The 18001-nt window shown below is 36.4% G+C and overlaps 1 protein-coding gene across 2 annotated transcripts in view; it reads left to right on the forward strand.

Annotated features, from left to right (window-relative positions):
- Positions 1-18001, forward strand: part of chd1l (chromodomain helicase DNA binding protein 1-like) — a 91825-nt gene that overhangs the window by 25357 nt on the left and 48467 nt on the right. For both annotated transcript variants that reach the window (XM_039744964.1, XM_039744965.1), the window contains exons 6-8: positions 337-418; positions 930-1092; positions 13205-13360. In XM_039744964.1, coding sequence (XP_039600898.1) covers positions 337-418; positions 930-1092; positions 13205-13360 — 401 coding nt within the window. The remainder of the gene's footprint in view (positions 1-336; positions 419-929; positions 1093-13204; positions 13361-18001) is intronic.

Below are 18001 nucleotides of genomic sequence, written 5' to 3' on the forward strand. Positions count from 1 at the left end.
TGCAAAGAAAAGGGTGAAACCATAATCTTAGAGAGATTTGGTCATAAATATTTATGAAGAGAGACACTCTACATTGTTAAGGAAGCTTGAACCTGTAACCCTGACTTTCAGTTAATACTAGTATTCACTTCACATTGGGAACTTAACAAGTATACTCTTAAGTAATTGCATATGAGGTCAAATCAGTCAGTAGTGGTGGTGGTTTATTTTTCTGTTCCTTTACACCTTATTGGTCTTTTGATCCTTTTTATATATTCTTCCTTATTTATCAACATATATTATTGTTTTTATTAATAATATTATTTTAACTTTAACATTTTTATTCATCACATTTAGTTTCAACTGGAAACTTTTAGTTGTGGATGAAGCACACAGGCTGAAGAACCAGAATTCTTTATTGCACAGGAGGCTATCTGAGGTAAGTGTCTTCTAGAGTCTGAAGACCGATGTCTTTGTTAGGCATTTACACCATTTGGGTGCATTTTCTTTTTAATGTTAATTAGATTCCCCATTAAAGAGAAAGAATCTGTTAAGTGTGGTATACCTGATAGCTTTTGCTGCTTTCAGATTGTGCTGAACAATTCCAATAGTCTTTGATATGGAGTATTGGGACCAGTACCATGCATTTGCAGGATATAACGCTGTGACAATGCACTTTTCCCTGTATTATCCTATCTCTGTAAACTTTACCCAAGTAACTAATCACACTCTGCAGGGACAGGTAACTGCCTTTTGTCAAAGTCTCCTGTCCATGTCTGTTGACAGTTCTGGGGAAACATAGTATAGCACTGACCTGTACTTTTAATTCTTCTCAACCTGACAGCACCATCAACATGTGACATGTATTAGATGCCAGGAAAAACTGTTCACCAGAGGATATGATTTGTTTTACATTTATTTATTTAATTCTTGTACTACTTTTCTTTCAGTTTTCATTAGGGTTCAAAGTGCTGTTAACAGGGACACCTGTACAAAATAACCTGCAAGAAATCTACTCCCTTTTGAACTTTATTGAACCACAACTGTTTCCGAGTGATAGAGAAGATGATTTTGTAAAAGGATACAAGGATGTGGAGTCACAGAAAGATATAGGTACTTTTGACTTTACCCGCAAGTGGTCATGTAGCATCTAATCAAACAGTTGGTTTACAAAGAAACATCTCTGCGATTTTTGTTAAAATCAGTGATAGTGTTAGTGGGTTAAAATAAGATTTATTTTTTTTATTTTTTTTTTCTTCTTAATTATAAAATAATTCTGTGTAATCAGACTGCTCTTTCATGGATTTCATTCAAAGATGTCTCAAACTACATTTTATATGTTTATTTTTAATATTTTGAGGTGTACGATATTGCACTTTAGTTTATACTAGCAAAATTTATTGTTTATTGATGCAGTAAGAAACGAATCGATGAATGAAACCTCTTATCTTTACAACGATTGACAAACACGGAATGTACACAACATGAACACAACACATCGTACAAATACGACCCTGATTTAACAAATAATGATAATCAAATCCTGACAGAAACACTGAATAACACTCATAAAACAATTACTGTATATTGACAATCATGTTACGTTATTTTTAAAATGTTCCCTTTTCTTTTTCATAACTTCTTTAACACACTACTTCTCCGCTGGCTGGTATTCTGCTAGTGTAAATATATATATATATATATATATATATATATATATATATATAAACACGAGGTGTGGCAGAAAAGTAATGAGACTGGCAACACTGCAAGCGATCTGTCAACGCTGCGCTGTTGTCCTTGATAGAGCACGTGTATCAGTACCCTCCCATAGCTCAGTGCGAGTTTCAACTCCTTCCATTAACTACGTGATTTTTGTGAGTGCTATTAGCGGTTTTGTTTTTGGTTGTGTGTCACGCAAAATGGAACAGCGGAATTTGGAGCAACGTTGTGCCATTAAATTTTGTGTTAAGCTTGGAGAATCGGCAAGTGTCACGTTTGAAAAGTTAAAACAGGCCTATGGGGAATATTCTTTATCCCGAGCTCAAGTTTTTCAGGGAGACCTTCAACTTCGAAAATCAATAAAAACATCGAACGTGTGAACACTCTAGTGAGATCAGACCATCGTTTAATATTAAGAATGTTGAGTGAACAATTAAATTTGAACAGATTTACCGTTCATCAAATTTTGACTGAACATTTGCACATGCGAAAGGTCTGTGCCAAAATGGTGCGAAAAACCTCACAATTGAGCAGAAGGACAATCGAAAAAACGCATTCCTGTGGTTCCCCAGCCCCCTTATTCACCTGACCTCAGTCCGTGTGACTTTTTCCTTTTTCCTAAACTGAAAAATGTCCTCAAAGGACGCCATTTCGGGACTTTAGAAAACATCCAAAAGAGTGTAACGGACATGCTGAAGACCATACTGGTTGAAGAGTTCTAGAGCTGCTACCAACAGTGGGAACAACGTCTCCATCGGTGTGTAGCTGACCAACGGAACTACTTTGAAGGGGATAACATTGATGTTTGGAAAAAAATAAAAACTTTGGTAAATAAAAAATCAGTCTCATTACTTTTCTGCCATACCTCGTGTGTATATATATATATGTATGTATATATATATATATGTATATATATATATATATATGTATATATATATATATATGTATGTATATATATATGTATGTATATATATATATATGTATGTATGTATATATATATGTATGTATATATATATATATATATTTATTTATATATATATATGTATATATATATTTATATATATATATATGTATATCTATATATATATATATATATATATATATATATATATATATATAGGTGGGACGATTAAAAAATTAATCTCATTAATTAGAGGCTGTGTAATTAATTAATCTTCATTAATTGAATGTAAGCACACATGAAAATTTGCCCCAAATCGCAAATGTTGTTTTTTAATTTAAAAGGGTTTTAGTGGGCGACAGAATCAAATAATAGACATGGACAGGAATATTGTAAAAAAAGTGGTATTTTAAGTACATTTTCAGAATGGTATTGTCTTTAAATAATAATAACAAAAATTTCAACGTTAAAGTGCAGTTTTTCTTCTTAAAAAAATAAGGCAGAAACATAAAAGGTAATTTGACCAGCCTCACCTTTAAACTGTGAGTAACCTTAGCCAAAATTATTTTGTACATTAGGCTAAAACAGTGTGATCATTGAACATTTTGTAATAAGATGTAATTAGAATTACTAACGGTCACGGAAGTCCAATGATCCCCAGTAAGAACACAAAGTCCACTTTCTGTAATGCATCTAATTTTGCTTGCTTTTCAATGTCATAAAGCTGTTGAATTTTACTTGAAATACGCTAACTGTAGCACATTTTCTAACTCCCTATCTTCCACCACTGTTAGCGGTCTACAGTCCAAAACAATGTATTTTGCGAGAGAATTTGTAAGTTTGACCTATATCGACTTACTAATTTTGGTCCTGAAGCCAGTCATTTCATGAGGTTTGGGCTGCCGACACCTTTTGTTGGTACTTGAACCCCATACTGCTAGTGCTAACAGCATACACAATTTCTGTGCTCGCTGTAACATATTTTGCATTTAGATGGAACCATAAGGTTGAAGTGCCACGGTGGTATGCAAACTCATTTTTGCACAGTTTGCACTAAGCCACGCTTTTATCAAGGCTTTCGTCAGGTAGTCTTTTGAAATGAAATTTGCCTCCAATCAGTGCTAGCAATGCGCTTTCTTCCGACTCTTACATTGTTGTAGCTCTGATGTGTGCATCAATGTAATCGATGTTCCAGGAAATCATGCATTGACAAAAGTTACCTTTTGCTTGGAATGCAAAGTGTGATTAAATGCGTTATTTTTTTTTAATTGATTGTCAGTGTAATAGTTTTGTGACAATTATGACTGTTGCTGTCATCAAGGATTTCATTATTATTATTTCTTTCAATCAGGTTTGTATTTGGACAGTGTGCACAAAACCACGCTTTTATCAAGGCTTTCGTCAGGTAGTCTTTTGAAATGAAATTTCCCTCCGGTCAGTCCTAGAAACGCACTTTCTTCCGACTCTTACATTTTTGTAGCTCTGATGTTTGCATCAATGTAATCGATGTACCAGGAAATCATGCATTGACAAAAGTTACCTTTTGCTTGGAATGCAAAGTGTGATTAAATGCATTATTTTTTTTTAACGCATTATGGAGTACATGCATCGAAGCTTCTCAGCTGTGCTTGTGCTAAGAAAAGGAGACATTTTAAAAATAACGTAACATGATTGTCAATGTAATAGTCTTGTAACCGTTATGAGTGTTGCTGTCATCAAGGATTTGATTAGCATTATTTCTTTCAATCAAGTTCGTATTTGGAGGACGTGTTGTGTTCAAGTTTATTCCGTGTTTGTGAACTGTTGTAAAGATAACAGGTTTCATTCATTGAAGTGTTCACCACCCAAATCGGAACTCGTGAATGTAAGATGCTCAACAGGCATTCCCGGTAGTAAGTTGTGGAAATTGCCTGTGAATATTTAGCGGTAGCATGTGTATGAACTTAATTTAATCTTTTCCAGTCCTGCAAAGTCAGTTGACGCGAGCCGCTAGGAGTACATGCATCGAAGCTTCTCAGCTGTGCTCGTGCGATCTCGCAATGTCCACGACTTTATTTAATGTTAGCTAAGACCTGGCACTTCAAAGTTTCCTGCTACAGTAATTTTAACTCTGCAACAAAATGATCCAAAGTCTCGTTTATATCTCGTGTCTTCTCATTAAACTTGTATCTCGCGAATACCATACTCGTCGTAGGCATGGCAAATGGCAGCGGGAGTGTGTCTATAAACTTAATTTAAACTTACGGTTCACACCGTGCTTTGTTTCCACAGTTGTGTAATTCGGTTTTTGTTCAGCACTCTTTGGAACTGTTGCTTTTTCTCATCTGCATAAGCACAGTCCTTCACCCGTGAATATTTAGCGGCAGTGTTTCTATTGGATTGCCGCTGACGGACGGCTTTATATGGGCAGGCACTAAATTACGGGAGGCGTAACTCTGCCTCCCACGGCCATCGAGCAGACGTCTATTATAGTATATGGACGAAAAAATAGGTTCCAGTTATGACCATTGCGTGTAGAATTTCGAAATGAAACCTGCCCAACTTTTGTAAGTAAGCTGTAAGGAATGAGCCTGCCAAATTTCAGCCTTCTACCTACACAGTGAGTGAGAGAGAGTCAGTCAGTCAGTCAGGGCTTTGCCTTTTATTAGTATCGATACTTCAGTTTTTTTAAATATTCATGATGGAGAATAGAACACCAAGTTAAAAAAAAGTCAAGGTTGCCAACAAACTGATAATAACTTGTATATTGCAAGACAAGATTACCAAACCTTACCTAAGCTGTTACATAGTGAGAACTTCTGAGCTTCTCCGATCTTCCTGGCATTTATACTGTTTTAATTAACTCATTGTACCTTGTGACTATTGTGAAACCTGGCCCCGGCACAGACAGACGGACAACATTTTTGCACCCAACACACTTTTATTTACACTATTTACAAGTTCGCTCACGTGCACCCCCAGTGCCTTCTTGCACCGATTTCCCCAAGTCCAGGCCCACAGTCTCTTGTGCCTTCCTGGCCGCCTCCCGTCCTCTCTCTCCAGTTCCGTCTACTTCCTCCCGACTTCCACCAATGACTGGAGGGAGGCGGCCCCTTAAATAATGCCCCGGATGAGCCCCAGGTGTTTCCGTCCTTAGCCACGCTTAAGCGTGGCGGAAGTATCGGCCGTCTTCCTGGCAGCTCTCCGGGTGCCACACAAAGTCTTCCCCGGCACTTCCTGGTGTGGCGGAAGTGCCGGGCTCCCGGGATAATTAGGCACCGGGGCGCCGCCTGGCGGTGGCCACAGGTCCCTACAGGGCTGGGCTTCAAAGCCCTGTACCCGAGGCCCCTTGCCTAACCAGGACGGACGCCCCACTCTGTCTGGAGGAGGCACTCGCCTCCTCCGTCCTCCAAGCGCCCCGCCAGGCTCCCGCCCGACCGCAACCGCACGGGATAAACCGGCATCGGGGCGCCGCCTGGCGGTGACCACGGGCCCCTACAGGGAAGGGCTTCCATGCCCTCAACCCGTGGCCCCAATAGAACCAGGACGGACGCCCACGGGCGGTCTGGAGGAGGCACAAGCCCTCCTCACGGCCTCCTGGGCGCCCCGGCCGGGCTCCAGCCCCGGCCGGGGCCACACTATCATTATGTGAGTAGTTTTTATTTATCTTATAATCTCATCCTTCTTTCCAGTGTGTTTAATAGTCCTTGTGAATCAAGGCACATATTTTTTTGTAACAAATTTTATAGTACTAGGGTGTTCTACCATGTTAGCATTATAGATGAAATGAGAAGTCATGCAAAATGACACCTTTTATTGGCTAACTAAAAAGATACTATATGCAGGCTTTCCTTCGAAACTCTGAAAAGTGTAAGCTTTTTATTTAGCCAATAAAATGTGTCATTTTGCTTGATTACTCATTGGGTTATTTCATTAAATCAAACTTTATAGTCATTTTTTGTGACATGTAACAGTATGGCATCATACTACCTCAAATGTTGGTGCATTGTCTGGATTTGATGGTGGTAAAAATGTTTTTTCATGGCTTTATGGTAGGTTTGAGTCTGGTTTATATACATCCATCCATCCATCCATTTTCCAACCCGCTGAATCCGAATACAGGGTCACGTGGGTCTACTGGAGCCAATCCCAGCCAACACAGGGCACAAGGCAGGAACCAATCCTGGGCAGGGTGCAGTGTATCATAAAATCAGTAATGTACTGTACATACCTCTTGTTGTTAAAGAAGTTTATTAAATGGAAATTCTTCAGCACCTCTCTCCTCTGCCCTACGTGGAGATCAGCTTCAAGATGCCCATCCTTCAGTTTGTTACGGTTTTTAGATTTTAGGAAATGAAGTGAGCTGAATGTCCTTTCACATATTACTGTAGTTGGAAGAATAGTTAAAACAAGCAAAGCTACATGTTCGAGATCTTTATAGATGACACAGTTCTTGAAGACATCACACCAGAACTTTTCAGCTGCTTCATCCTTTTCCTGAAATTTACATTTCATGTGCTCATCTTGATGGAGTTCTATCAAGGAGTATCTTATGTTTGACCAGTCAAGGGAAGTTAAAGAGGGTGAAAAAGATAAACAAGCTTGAATGTCCTTAAAATGTACAACATTAAGTCTGAAAAAATGGGTTGAGAGGAAAGTAAATTTCCTTAAATCTTACCACAGGTTTATCATGTACTGTTTCTCAATGGCTCATAATTCTTTTGCACATTCTGCTTTTGATATCTTGGACTGCGAATCGAGGAAAAGAGAAAGAGTTGGAAAAATTGTTCGATCCTTCTTTCACATGTAAACTGATGTCTATCGTATTTCACAATTTTATATAAGCAATTTCAACAATTGTTAAATCAGGTTGTTGCAGCTGGTGATTTATTAAACTGTATTTAGGCAAAAAGTCATTCAGAAATAAAACACTTGAGCGCATAACACTGTCTTGAAGTTGCTCAACCAGTTCGTTATTAATAGATTTTAAAGCAGTCACTATGTTGATACTTTATTCAAAACTCGACCAGTGAATTTAATTGTAGTTGAAGAGCACATTATTGTTCTCACTTGTCGTTTCACAAACTGACTGAAAGCTATTTTTAAGGATACTGTGTGTATTTATTATTTTAATAGTTTGCTTTACAATGACCTCAGCATCTTCCATTGTTTTACATACGGCTTTACAAATGAGAACTTCCTGATGAGCAAAACAATACAATCTGAAAACTTCACTGCTACAGTCCTTCCTGAAAAGTCTTAAAACACTGCTCACTTCGCTCTGCATCGTGGATGCTCCATCAGCAGTGATGCCACAGAGGTTGTTAAAGGAAATTCCTAATTCATCAAGTCAAGATTTTATAGCTTCGTAAATGTTTTTTTGCATTTGGGTGTTCTTTTAGTGAAACCACACACAACTTATTCTGAAAAACCCCCTTTCTCCATATCAAGAAATCCGGAACACCCAACTATCTGATTATTAGTTTTAGTGATGTCATTACTTTCATCAACTGACAAACTAAAGTATAAACTTCTTTTAACACATTATCTTCTTTGAACTGCTTCAATGCTAAGAGGAATGTCCCTGAATAACTGATTATCTGGTTGTATCGAAAGAACCAATGTTTTCGTAATTTCACCACCTGTGAAAGGTATTTTTTTTTGTACTTCTCAAAACAATAACAAGCTTTAAATGTAGCAATTTTCAGCTCATCCTCATGAGAAAGGAACACTTTCATTAATTTTTGTTGTTTCATGTGTGGGGCACACCCTAAAAGGTTACACACATACATATACAAAACCCACTTGTAAAATATATTGTAACAAATCCTTAAAAAAAATTGCATTTATTTCATTTGAAATGCAAAAAAAGCCATCTAAAGAACTGATGATTTTGCCATGACTTAAAGCAGAGGAGGCCTTCCACTACCTTATTTTGAGTTTTCTGTCCTCCCTGGCCATCAGACCTTACTTTTATTTATGTTAATTAGTGTTCTCTTATTTTAATTCTTACTTTCTTTTTTTTCTCTTTCTTCATCATGTAAAGCACTTTGAGCTAGATTATTTGTATGAAAATGTGCTATATAAATAAAGATTGTTGTTGTTTTGTTACTAGTTCATAAATGTACTGTAAAAAGATGGAAGGAAGCATAAAATTTCCAGCTTTTCAGTATATGCCATGCTTTGTGCTCCTGCATTTAATTTGTATTTCCAATCCACCAGTAATCTCATGGTGCAACATTCTCTAAAATTGCTATACCAATGTAGGAAACTCTTTAAAGCCAAAATGTTACTAACATCTTGCACTTGATCATTTATTCTGTCCCCCTTAACCTACATAGTGTGTAAGTTACTTGGTTTCTGGACTTTTTATGGAACTTTCTTGAAATAGCTTTGACTAGTTACACCTCAAATGCAATCTTCTGAGAGCACAATGCTTTTCCAATATGTAAGTTTGAAACTGTTAAGATACCTGCCCTACAGTCCTATCTTATCTTTAGTGAAGGTGAGGATATAGCCAGTATTTCCAAACACTACCAACTTATCTTAGATGGGCCCACTTCTAGTTTTTCATATACACTAATGGCTTTCTGACTTTACTTAATTAAAGCATATGCATAATCCTTTTTCACTTCACAGTTTAGACCTTTTCCCCTACTTTAATGCAGTAGGTTTGTTAAAATATTGATGTATTAAATGTGGGACTTTAGAATGATGGTAATGTGCAGAACACCTGTGTGTAAAGTAAAGGTTGAGTTTTCTTTAAAAAAAATACCTGACAGTCTGCAATGTGTTACTCAAATATGTGTCTTTTTTGTCAGTCTAGAATATCTAAATAGGTACTGTAGACAAATGTTACATACAAACAGGTGATTTCTAAAATGCAACATTTTTTCACTCCTTTTAAGGTAAGCTAATAAAGTGTACACTATTTGTTAACATCTGTGCATATTGTTCATTATTACTGCATTATGCTGATATAATATTAAATGGTTGCAACAACACTAAATTATCCCACCGTATGCTATTCAGCAATTCAATGAAAATATTCTTGCACCCCTTTTAAAAATGAAAGCTAAAGAGCTTTAAGTAAGTAATCTTAATTATTATAATGAAACACAAATGTGAGTTCAGAGAATAAAGCCATTTCTCCTTAAATGCTGAACTTTGGCCCCTATGGCCCTGCTTGAGTATTTTTAAAAAAAGGAAGAGAAAACAAAGCTGTCATTTGTAGAAGAGTGGTAAAAAAAATGAAGAAATGACATATGACTCAGTGCAGCATGTTGTTTGATTTGTTCAATGTTCACCATATTTGCTTACTTTGAAATAAATTTAGTGTGATTATTTCTGTCCCCCAAAGTTTGCAGATATTCTTCTGCATTTGAATGACTTATTTTTGAACATGCCATCTTGTTAATCTCAAAGAAATATAGCATAACAGTTTCCTTTTTCTGACTGCCCTCGTTTCATATTATCGCCCTTATACCAGTGGTATTTCAGTTCTGATATTAATTTTAGTTTTAGTTTTTATTTTATCTTATAAATGTAATTTTTATTTAGTTCTGCGTTTAAACTTTTAGTTTATATTTTATTTAGTTCTGACCTTTTTACATAATATTAGTACATTTTTTTTTCCCTATTCCAAGACCACAAACACTGGCCTACACATATTTCAATGCAAGTTATGTTTCAGTCAACAAAATACACTTACAGTTCATAACGCCATTAAACACAGCTTGACTATCAATGATCAAAGAGATTAAATGGCCTAATGAGTATAATATGTAAGATCAAATGTTTCAGCCAGTCTGTGCAAGCACATTGCTGTTAAGCTTTAAACAAGCATGCATTTCAATAGATTTGCTCATGTTGCAACGACAGACAAGGTTCTCAGCCACTAGCGGCAGCTGATTGTCTGTTGAAGATTTGTGCTGCCAGTACTGAAGTGCAGTCATAGTGCCACAGAAGTGCTGGACTTCCACTAAGTACTGATCCAGCTGGTCTTGCACTGAAACTCCGAGACTCTTTTTCTTCTTCTCACACGCTACATTTGCTTTTATTATCATCTGCGCTGTAATTTAAGTATTTCCACACATTACTTTTTCTCTTTCTACCCGCAAACATTGCAAAATTCGCTGTTTTCAACCAAACGTGCTAATTGCTTCAACCCAACAAACCAAATGTGCTCAACAAACAAACAACAGACCTTTATGGAGTTGTGCCACATGACTATAGTAAGTCCAACGTACAAGTTCACTGTATAGCAAACAGCACAAGGTAACTGAATGGTCAGGATGACCTACAAACAACCCCTCTGCATGACTGAACTGAATTCAACGAAAATGCTATTGCTATTTTTCATTTTTACTCAATTTTCGTTCTTGTTTTAGTTCGTTCACATATCACTAATTCTTATTTTTATTTAGTTTTAGTTTTCTGTTTGCCTTAATTTCAGTTCTCATGCTTGTAAAATGAAAAACAATATTTTTAGTTCTAGTTTTTGTTTTCATTATGAAAATATCACTGCCTTATACTTCAGAAACTCACATTGTAGTAAAAAGATTCCTTCCTATAATATCATGAATTGCTATATGGTTCAGATTATAAGCTACACAGTATAAATTATTTAGGTGAATGATGTCCCCTAAATGATGGTTTATATGCACTTCTGTAGCATACAGTTTTCTTCCTTAAGTAGACTGTCTAGTAAATAGAGGTCCTAGCAAAGTGATGGGTAGGGTTATAAAGTTTTGAAGTTAAAAAGTACTTTATCCATCTACCGTGTTTACTTGCCGATACCTCCAACATGTCCTCATTGGATCTTGCCAGCTCATTTTGGAAATGAGAGTATCTGCTTAGATAATGCACCAAAATAATTAAATAAAGTCAAATTAGTTTCTAGTGGTTTTATCAAGGCAGAGATCTGTCTAATTCTGAAGAGGAATTAAATGAAAGACTAATTAAAATGAATTAAAGTGTGTAATAATAGAGGTAAGACATCTTGAAATTCAGTGATTGTATCAGTAATGGAACTTTTTATCAATTTAAAAGGTGAGGTAAGATAGGAATATTATTGCAATGGACAGCTTTAATTGTCAAATATAAAATGGAAAAGAACAATTAATACTGCAGTACACGGATTTGTGTTCAATCATTTTTAATTTATATATGCCTAACTACCAACAAGAAAGGATGATTGTCATTACATAATAATTTATAAATAAGAAGAATTCAGAATGCAGTGGTCATTGAAACTTTGAGATCCATTGATCATAATTGTTATGGTTACAAAGATACAGAAGGAAATATCCAATATGAGTGATTTGTGGATGGTTTGCATACATTTATCTGGAAGATGTTGAGTTTTGAGCAACTAGCTCATGCAGTGTTAGCAGTGCTGACCAGGGTTCATAACCTGGGTGCTCACTGTGTTGAGGTTTGTTTAATCTCCCCATGTCCACATGGGTTCCACTGGGTGATCCAGCTTGCTTCAGTAATCCGAATACTTACAAATTAGGTAGGCAATGCTAAATCGGCTCCAGTTTGTGTTTGTATGTTTGCCCTCTGATGTACCCTGTTCAGATGTTGTCCCTGCCTTGCACCTGATGATTGGCAAGGATAAGCAGGGATAGGTTACAGCTGTCCTGTGACCCTGCTTAGGATAAGAAGGTTAAGAAAATGGATGGATATTGTATTTTAATAAAACGAGGAAGAGCAATCTCTGAATTCCTCCAGTGAAATATATAGTATATAGCTGTACACTGTTAAGCCCAATGTGAGACCTGTCATTGAAGTATACAAACAAGGGACTGAGTGTTCTTTATGCAAATTAATATAAATCTGACATTAGTACAGAAAACAAACAGGTTACCAAAGGTCAGTTATCAGGAATCCGTTTTAAGTATATTTAGATATTTAAGATTGTGCAACTAACATTCTTGTCAAATTTGAAGATAACACTAAATTAGATATGTTAGCAGAATTGGTAAAGTTAGCAACATTATTACACAGAGACTTAAACAAAATTCAGAATTGAACAGATACAGTATGTTTGAACTCTGCGATGTTTTGAAAGGGTTAAGTGGAAGATAAAATCAGAAACTTTGCAAGGCTAAATTACCTTTTCCTTTTAAATATTTCTCATTTTTTTATGTATAGTAGTACTACAGTACTAGCTTTTCTCTACAGTCAAGACTATGCATATATGTTGGTGTAGGATAGTGTTTTGATAAAACACGGCTTATCTTATTCGGTTTATGTAGTGGTTACATTTCTGGTGTCTTGAATTGTATTTTCATACTATCTAAAAGATGAGAATATGCCCTTAAATAGGAACACCTCATTCCTTTTAGAATTTGTTTTTCATGCATATTTCATATTTAAGTGTAACATGTTTTTACTTGCCAGAAACACCAAAGACATGTTTGTTTTGTTATGCTTAACATACTATAAATTGAGCAGTCTGTACAGTTCATACAAAGTAATTTATCCATTTAGACTAGGTTGAGTAAGCTTTTCATTTCATAAGTGTCAGCCATCACCACGTTGGGTCTTGCTGTCACTATTTTTCAGATGTTCAATTAGAACTTATCTTTTGACATCTTATGTACCTTTTTGTTTTAGCCCATGATCTCCACTCCCTTCTACAGCCATTTCTTCTTCGCAGAGTGAAAGCGGAAGTTGCTGCTGATTTACCAAAGAAGACTGAGCTGGTAATATACCATGGCATGTCTGCACTTCAGAAAAAGTACTACAAGGCATTCCTCATGAAAGATCTTGGTAAGTGGTTTTCAAAAACTCAAGTTTGGCAAAGGGAAAGTTGATTATAGCAATTATTGTACTTGAGCACGTAATAAATTAAAAGAAAAAAAAATATTACCTAAAATAGCTACAGTAGCCTGACAGTTATTTAGCTTTCGATAGAACTGGTAATCTCATTAAGCCTATTCTGTCTTGTGCATGCAGCTAAATAAACATAGATAGTTTCGAAACAAGTCCTCTCACAGAATCCTTACTACCAATTAAGTAGAGGTACTGTACTTTTATTCTTCTTCATTCCAATGCTGTGGAGTAAAAATTATTACTCCCTAACACAAGTATATCACTATACCTAAGGTAAGACCCATACTCCAGCTGTATTTTGTAAAATAAATTGTGTTTTCCAAATTTTACATAAAATGTCATGCTATTCCCATTATTTTATGACAGATTAAGTTGATACAGTTGACCAAGATAACCTGCCATGGTAGCATAGTACAAGGTATCACAATACTGTAGAATGTTCATTAAGCAGTCCCTTAAAAAGCTCTTAAAAAGATTTAGGGATTATTGTGGATTGTCTGTTAAATTAGCAGATATTTTATTCCAGTCATCTGAGCAGAGTACAGGTGACCCTGTGAAGCAAGTGCCTGATGACATCTTTCATACGTGGTAGATTGACTTGATATATTTTGCATAGTCTGAGTAACAGTAAAATGTGCATTTTACAGTCTTCAATTGAGTGAGACAGTGTGTCAGACAGATTAATGAAAAGTGTATTTTATTTCACATGGACTTCTATTCATTATCTAACATTGTATTTGAAAGGTCTGGTTCCCAGGGCTGCCTCAGGAATCTAGAGGTTCAGTTCATTCATTTCAAAAATTGATAAAGCTTCATCATACTACGTACATACCGTGTTTATAGAGAAAGTATCTGTACATTACATAGCAAAGGAAGACTAAGAAAGTAAGTCTAGTCTATTTTAATGAAGTTTATAACATATACAGTGCTCTCCACAATTATTGGCACCACTGGTTAAGATGTGTTCTTAGGCTTCTAATAAATCATTTTTTTTTCCCAAAAAATATAGGCTCACAACAGAAAAAAAGAAAAAAATCCAACCTTTAATTGAAGTACATTTATTCATTGTGGAAAAAAATCCAACATTAAGAAATGCATTTTTTACATGAAATAATGTGTGCCACAATTATTGGCACCCCTAACAGTTCCTATAAAATAAATGTAATTGAAGCATTTTTGTAATTTCTAGTTGAGTTTTTAAAGTTGATCAGAGTAAATTGGAACTTTTAATTAGTAATTAATGGCTTCCTGTGTCCCTGGGGTATAAATATGATGTGACACAGAGTCCTATTGCTCTTAGCCACTCTTCAACATGGGAAAGATAAGAAAATATACCATTCAAGTAAGGCAGATGTATGTCATTTATCTTGCCACCACACACAGTTAGGAGGATGGTAAGAGAAGTAAAAAATTCTTCAAAGCTCACTGTTAGAGAACTGCACTAAAGAGTGATATCTTGGAGTCGCAAAGTCTCCATAACAACCATAAGACACTATCACCATGCCAACAAACTATTTGGGAGACTTGCAAGGAAAAAGCCTTCTGTCACCTACAATTACAAGCATAAATGTCTGGAGTTTGTTAAACGGTACTGGGGCTTCAACTGGTATTGTGTGCTTTGGTCAAATGAGAAAAGTATGGTGGAGGATCTGTGATGCTGTGGGGCTGTTTCTCTTCCAAAGGCCCTAAGAACCTTGTTAGGGTGCACGGCATCATGAACTCCTTGAAATACCAGGACCTTTTAAATCAAAATCTGGTGGTCTCTGCTAGAAAGCTGAAGATGAGTCGTTATTGGGTCTTCCAGCAGGATAATGACCGTAAACATATGGCAAAGTCGACACAAAAGTGGCTCAGCAAACACAAAATCAAGCTCATCCCATGGCCATCTCAGTCCCCAGACTTCAACTCCATTGAAAACCTGTGGGGTAAGCTGAAGAGGAGAGTGCATAAGAGAGGATCCAGGACTCTGGACAATCTAGAAAGATTGTGCAAAGGGGAATGGTCAAAAATCCCCATCTCTGTATTCTCCAACCTTGTGAAATGTTACAGGAAAAGATTAAATGCTGTCTTGTTGGCAAAAGAGGGTTATACGAAATATTAACAGCAGGGGTGCCAATAATTGTGGCACACATGAATTTATGTAAAATTGTATTTCCCAATGAATAAATGTTCTTCAATTAAAGGTTGGATTTTTCTCTTTTTTGTGTTGTGAGCCTATAATTTGTGGGAAAAAAAGAATGTATTATTAGCCTAAGAACACATCTTAACCAGGGGTGGCAATAATTGTGGAGGGCGCTGTATGTAGTAAAGATGTGTTTTGATGAAAGGTTGAGGCGCAGTTTTTCAAACGATGTCAATATATGGTAAGTTTGGAAATCTTTAAGGGCCCCAAATACCAGGTGCATTGTTTTAAATATGGTGTACTTCTGGGAGGACATACACATTTATTTTGTAAGGTGTAAATTGTAATATTTCAGCATCAGGAGTCTCATGCTCTGGTAACCATATTCTAAGTGAGTGCCACCAGATTTGTACTTTGGTAGCAGTAATTAATAGTAAGTTATTATACAGTATGCCTATAGGAGGATTTATTGCAGGGTTTACTTTTCATTGATTGCCAAGTGATTTCAGGTTCATTTATATCTGATTATTTTTTTAATTTTATATTCGGTATATTTGCTACCAAGAACTAAAATTGAAATGCATGCCGTCTTCTGCCCCCTCTGTCTCTCAAGAACATGTTTTTGTGATATTACAGTTTTGTAATATCACAAGACCTAACTGGATACACTAAAGTCTACCTGACTTCAAACCATTAGTGTCTGTTTAATGTAATATACTCACTCACGATATTTACACACCATTGAGCTTCTCCTTGAATGCAGAAAAAGCCTTTAATAGAGTCAAATAGGACAATCTATTCACCACATTGTAGAGGTCTGGGTTTGGCCCAAACATGTCTGCATGGATAAAATGACTTTACATTAATCCAGAAGCATCAGTTCATTTTAACAACATCAACTTGGACTACTTCAAGTTGGGACTTAGTACTCAACCATGGTGCCCTCTATCCCCATTGTATTGTGCAATAGACATTGGGTATTCATGTTCGAAATACATCAGAGATAAAGGGGATTATCAGAGAAGAATCCATCCATTATCCAACCCACTATATTCTAACTACAGGGTCATGGGGGTCTGCTGGAGCCAATCCCAGGAAACACAGGGTGCAAGGCAGGAAACAAACACTGGGCAGGGAACCAGCCCACCACAGGATGCACATACACCCACACACCAGGCACACACTAGGGTCAATTTAGAAACGCCAATGCACCTAACCTGTCTTTGGACTGTGGGAGGAAACCGGAGCACCCGGAGGAAACCCACACAGACACGGGGAGACCATGCAAACTCCACACAGGGCAAACCCGGGTCTCCTAACTGCGAGGCAGCAGTGCTACCACTGTGCCACCCTCGGAGAAGAATTCAAAACAGAAAATATCAGTATATGTAGATTATATGGTACCAGTAACGGCGTACTGCACGATAACGTGCAGAAAATACATTTGACTTGAGCATTCCTAGTTTTCATCCTCTTTCACTGTATGTTTAGCATTTGTTTGCTCAGAGGTTGATGCACTTACTGCTTCCTGATCAGCTCTTTTTTTCTCCACCATAGCGGCCCGCTGCTTCTCTTCTTTCGTCTGCATCTTTTTGCGTTAAAACTGATTAAATTAGTTTTTGTTTTGCAATTACGTTGTACATTTTCTTTCATTTTTCACTTAAGCTGGCACTTAAGTCTTCAATCTGCCTCAAGAATGATTAGTAAAAGTGGTCGGGAATGAGAACGGCGTCCATATGCATGGCTGCCCTGCTGCTTGCTGTCGAGTGTTGATTATAGAGTAAAATAAAATAAAAATAAAAAGAGTAATAAAAATCAACCCAAAAGTGGATAGTAGACGTCACGTAGTAAATGTGTACCAAATTTAAATTCAATAGGTGAAACAGTTTGCGAGCCACAGGTGATTTAAAATCCTGGACAGACAAATGAACAGTGGCATATTATATAAGAAGATTTTAATCAGACCTACAATTATCTTTACTATTAGCTCTTAACACATTAGCAGAATTTCAAACAACATCTGGACTCAAAATGAATTTGAATAAAACTGTGCTTTTACTAGTGTACTCTCAAGCACACTAACTAAACTGGACATTTATCCGTTTATTCTATTGAAACAGTTTAAATATGTAAGGATAAATATCACAAGCAGATATAAAGATCTTTTTCAACACAATTTTTGTAACAGCATGTAAGAAATCAAACAAGATATGAACAGATAAGCTACCCTCCATCTCACCTTAGCAGGGGAGAATCAATACTTTAAGATGAACATTCTTCCTAAATTTCTATATCTATATCAGAGCATTTCTATGTACATCACCAAATTGTTCTTTAAGAAACTATACTCAATTATAGCTTCATTTATATGAAATTTAAGCTTTGCACACATTCAAAATGTGATGCTACATAGACTTAAAGTAGAAGTTGGCATGGTGTTACCTTACTTTCAGTTT

This window comes from Polypterus senegalus, chromosome 2 (assembly GCF_016835505.1).
Source record: "Polypterus senegalus isolate Bchr_013 chromosome 2, ASM1683550v1, whole genome shotgun sequence".
Taxonomy (NCBI): Eukaryota; Metazoa; Chordata; class Cladistia; order Polypteriformes; family Polypteridae; genus Polypterus; species Polypterus senegalus.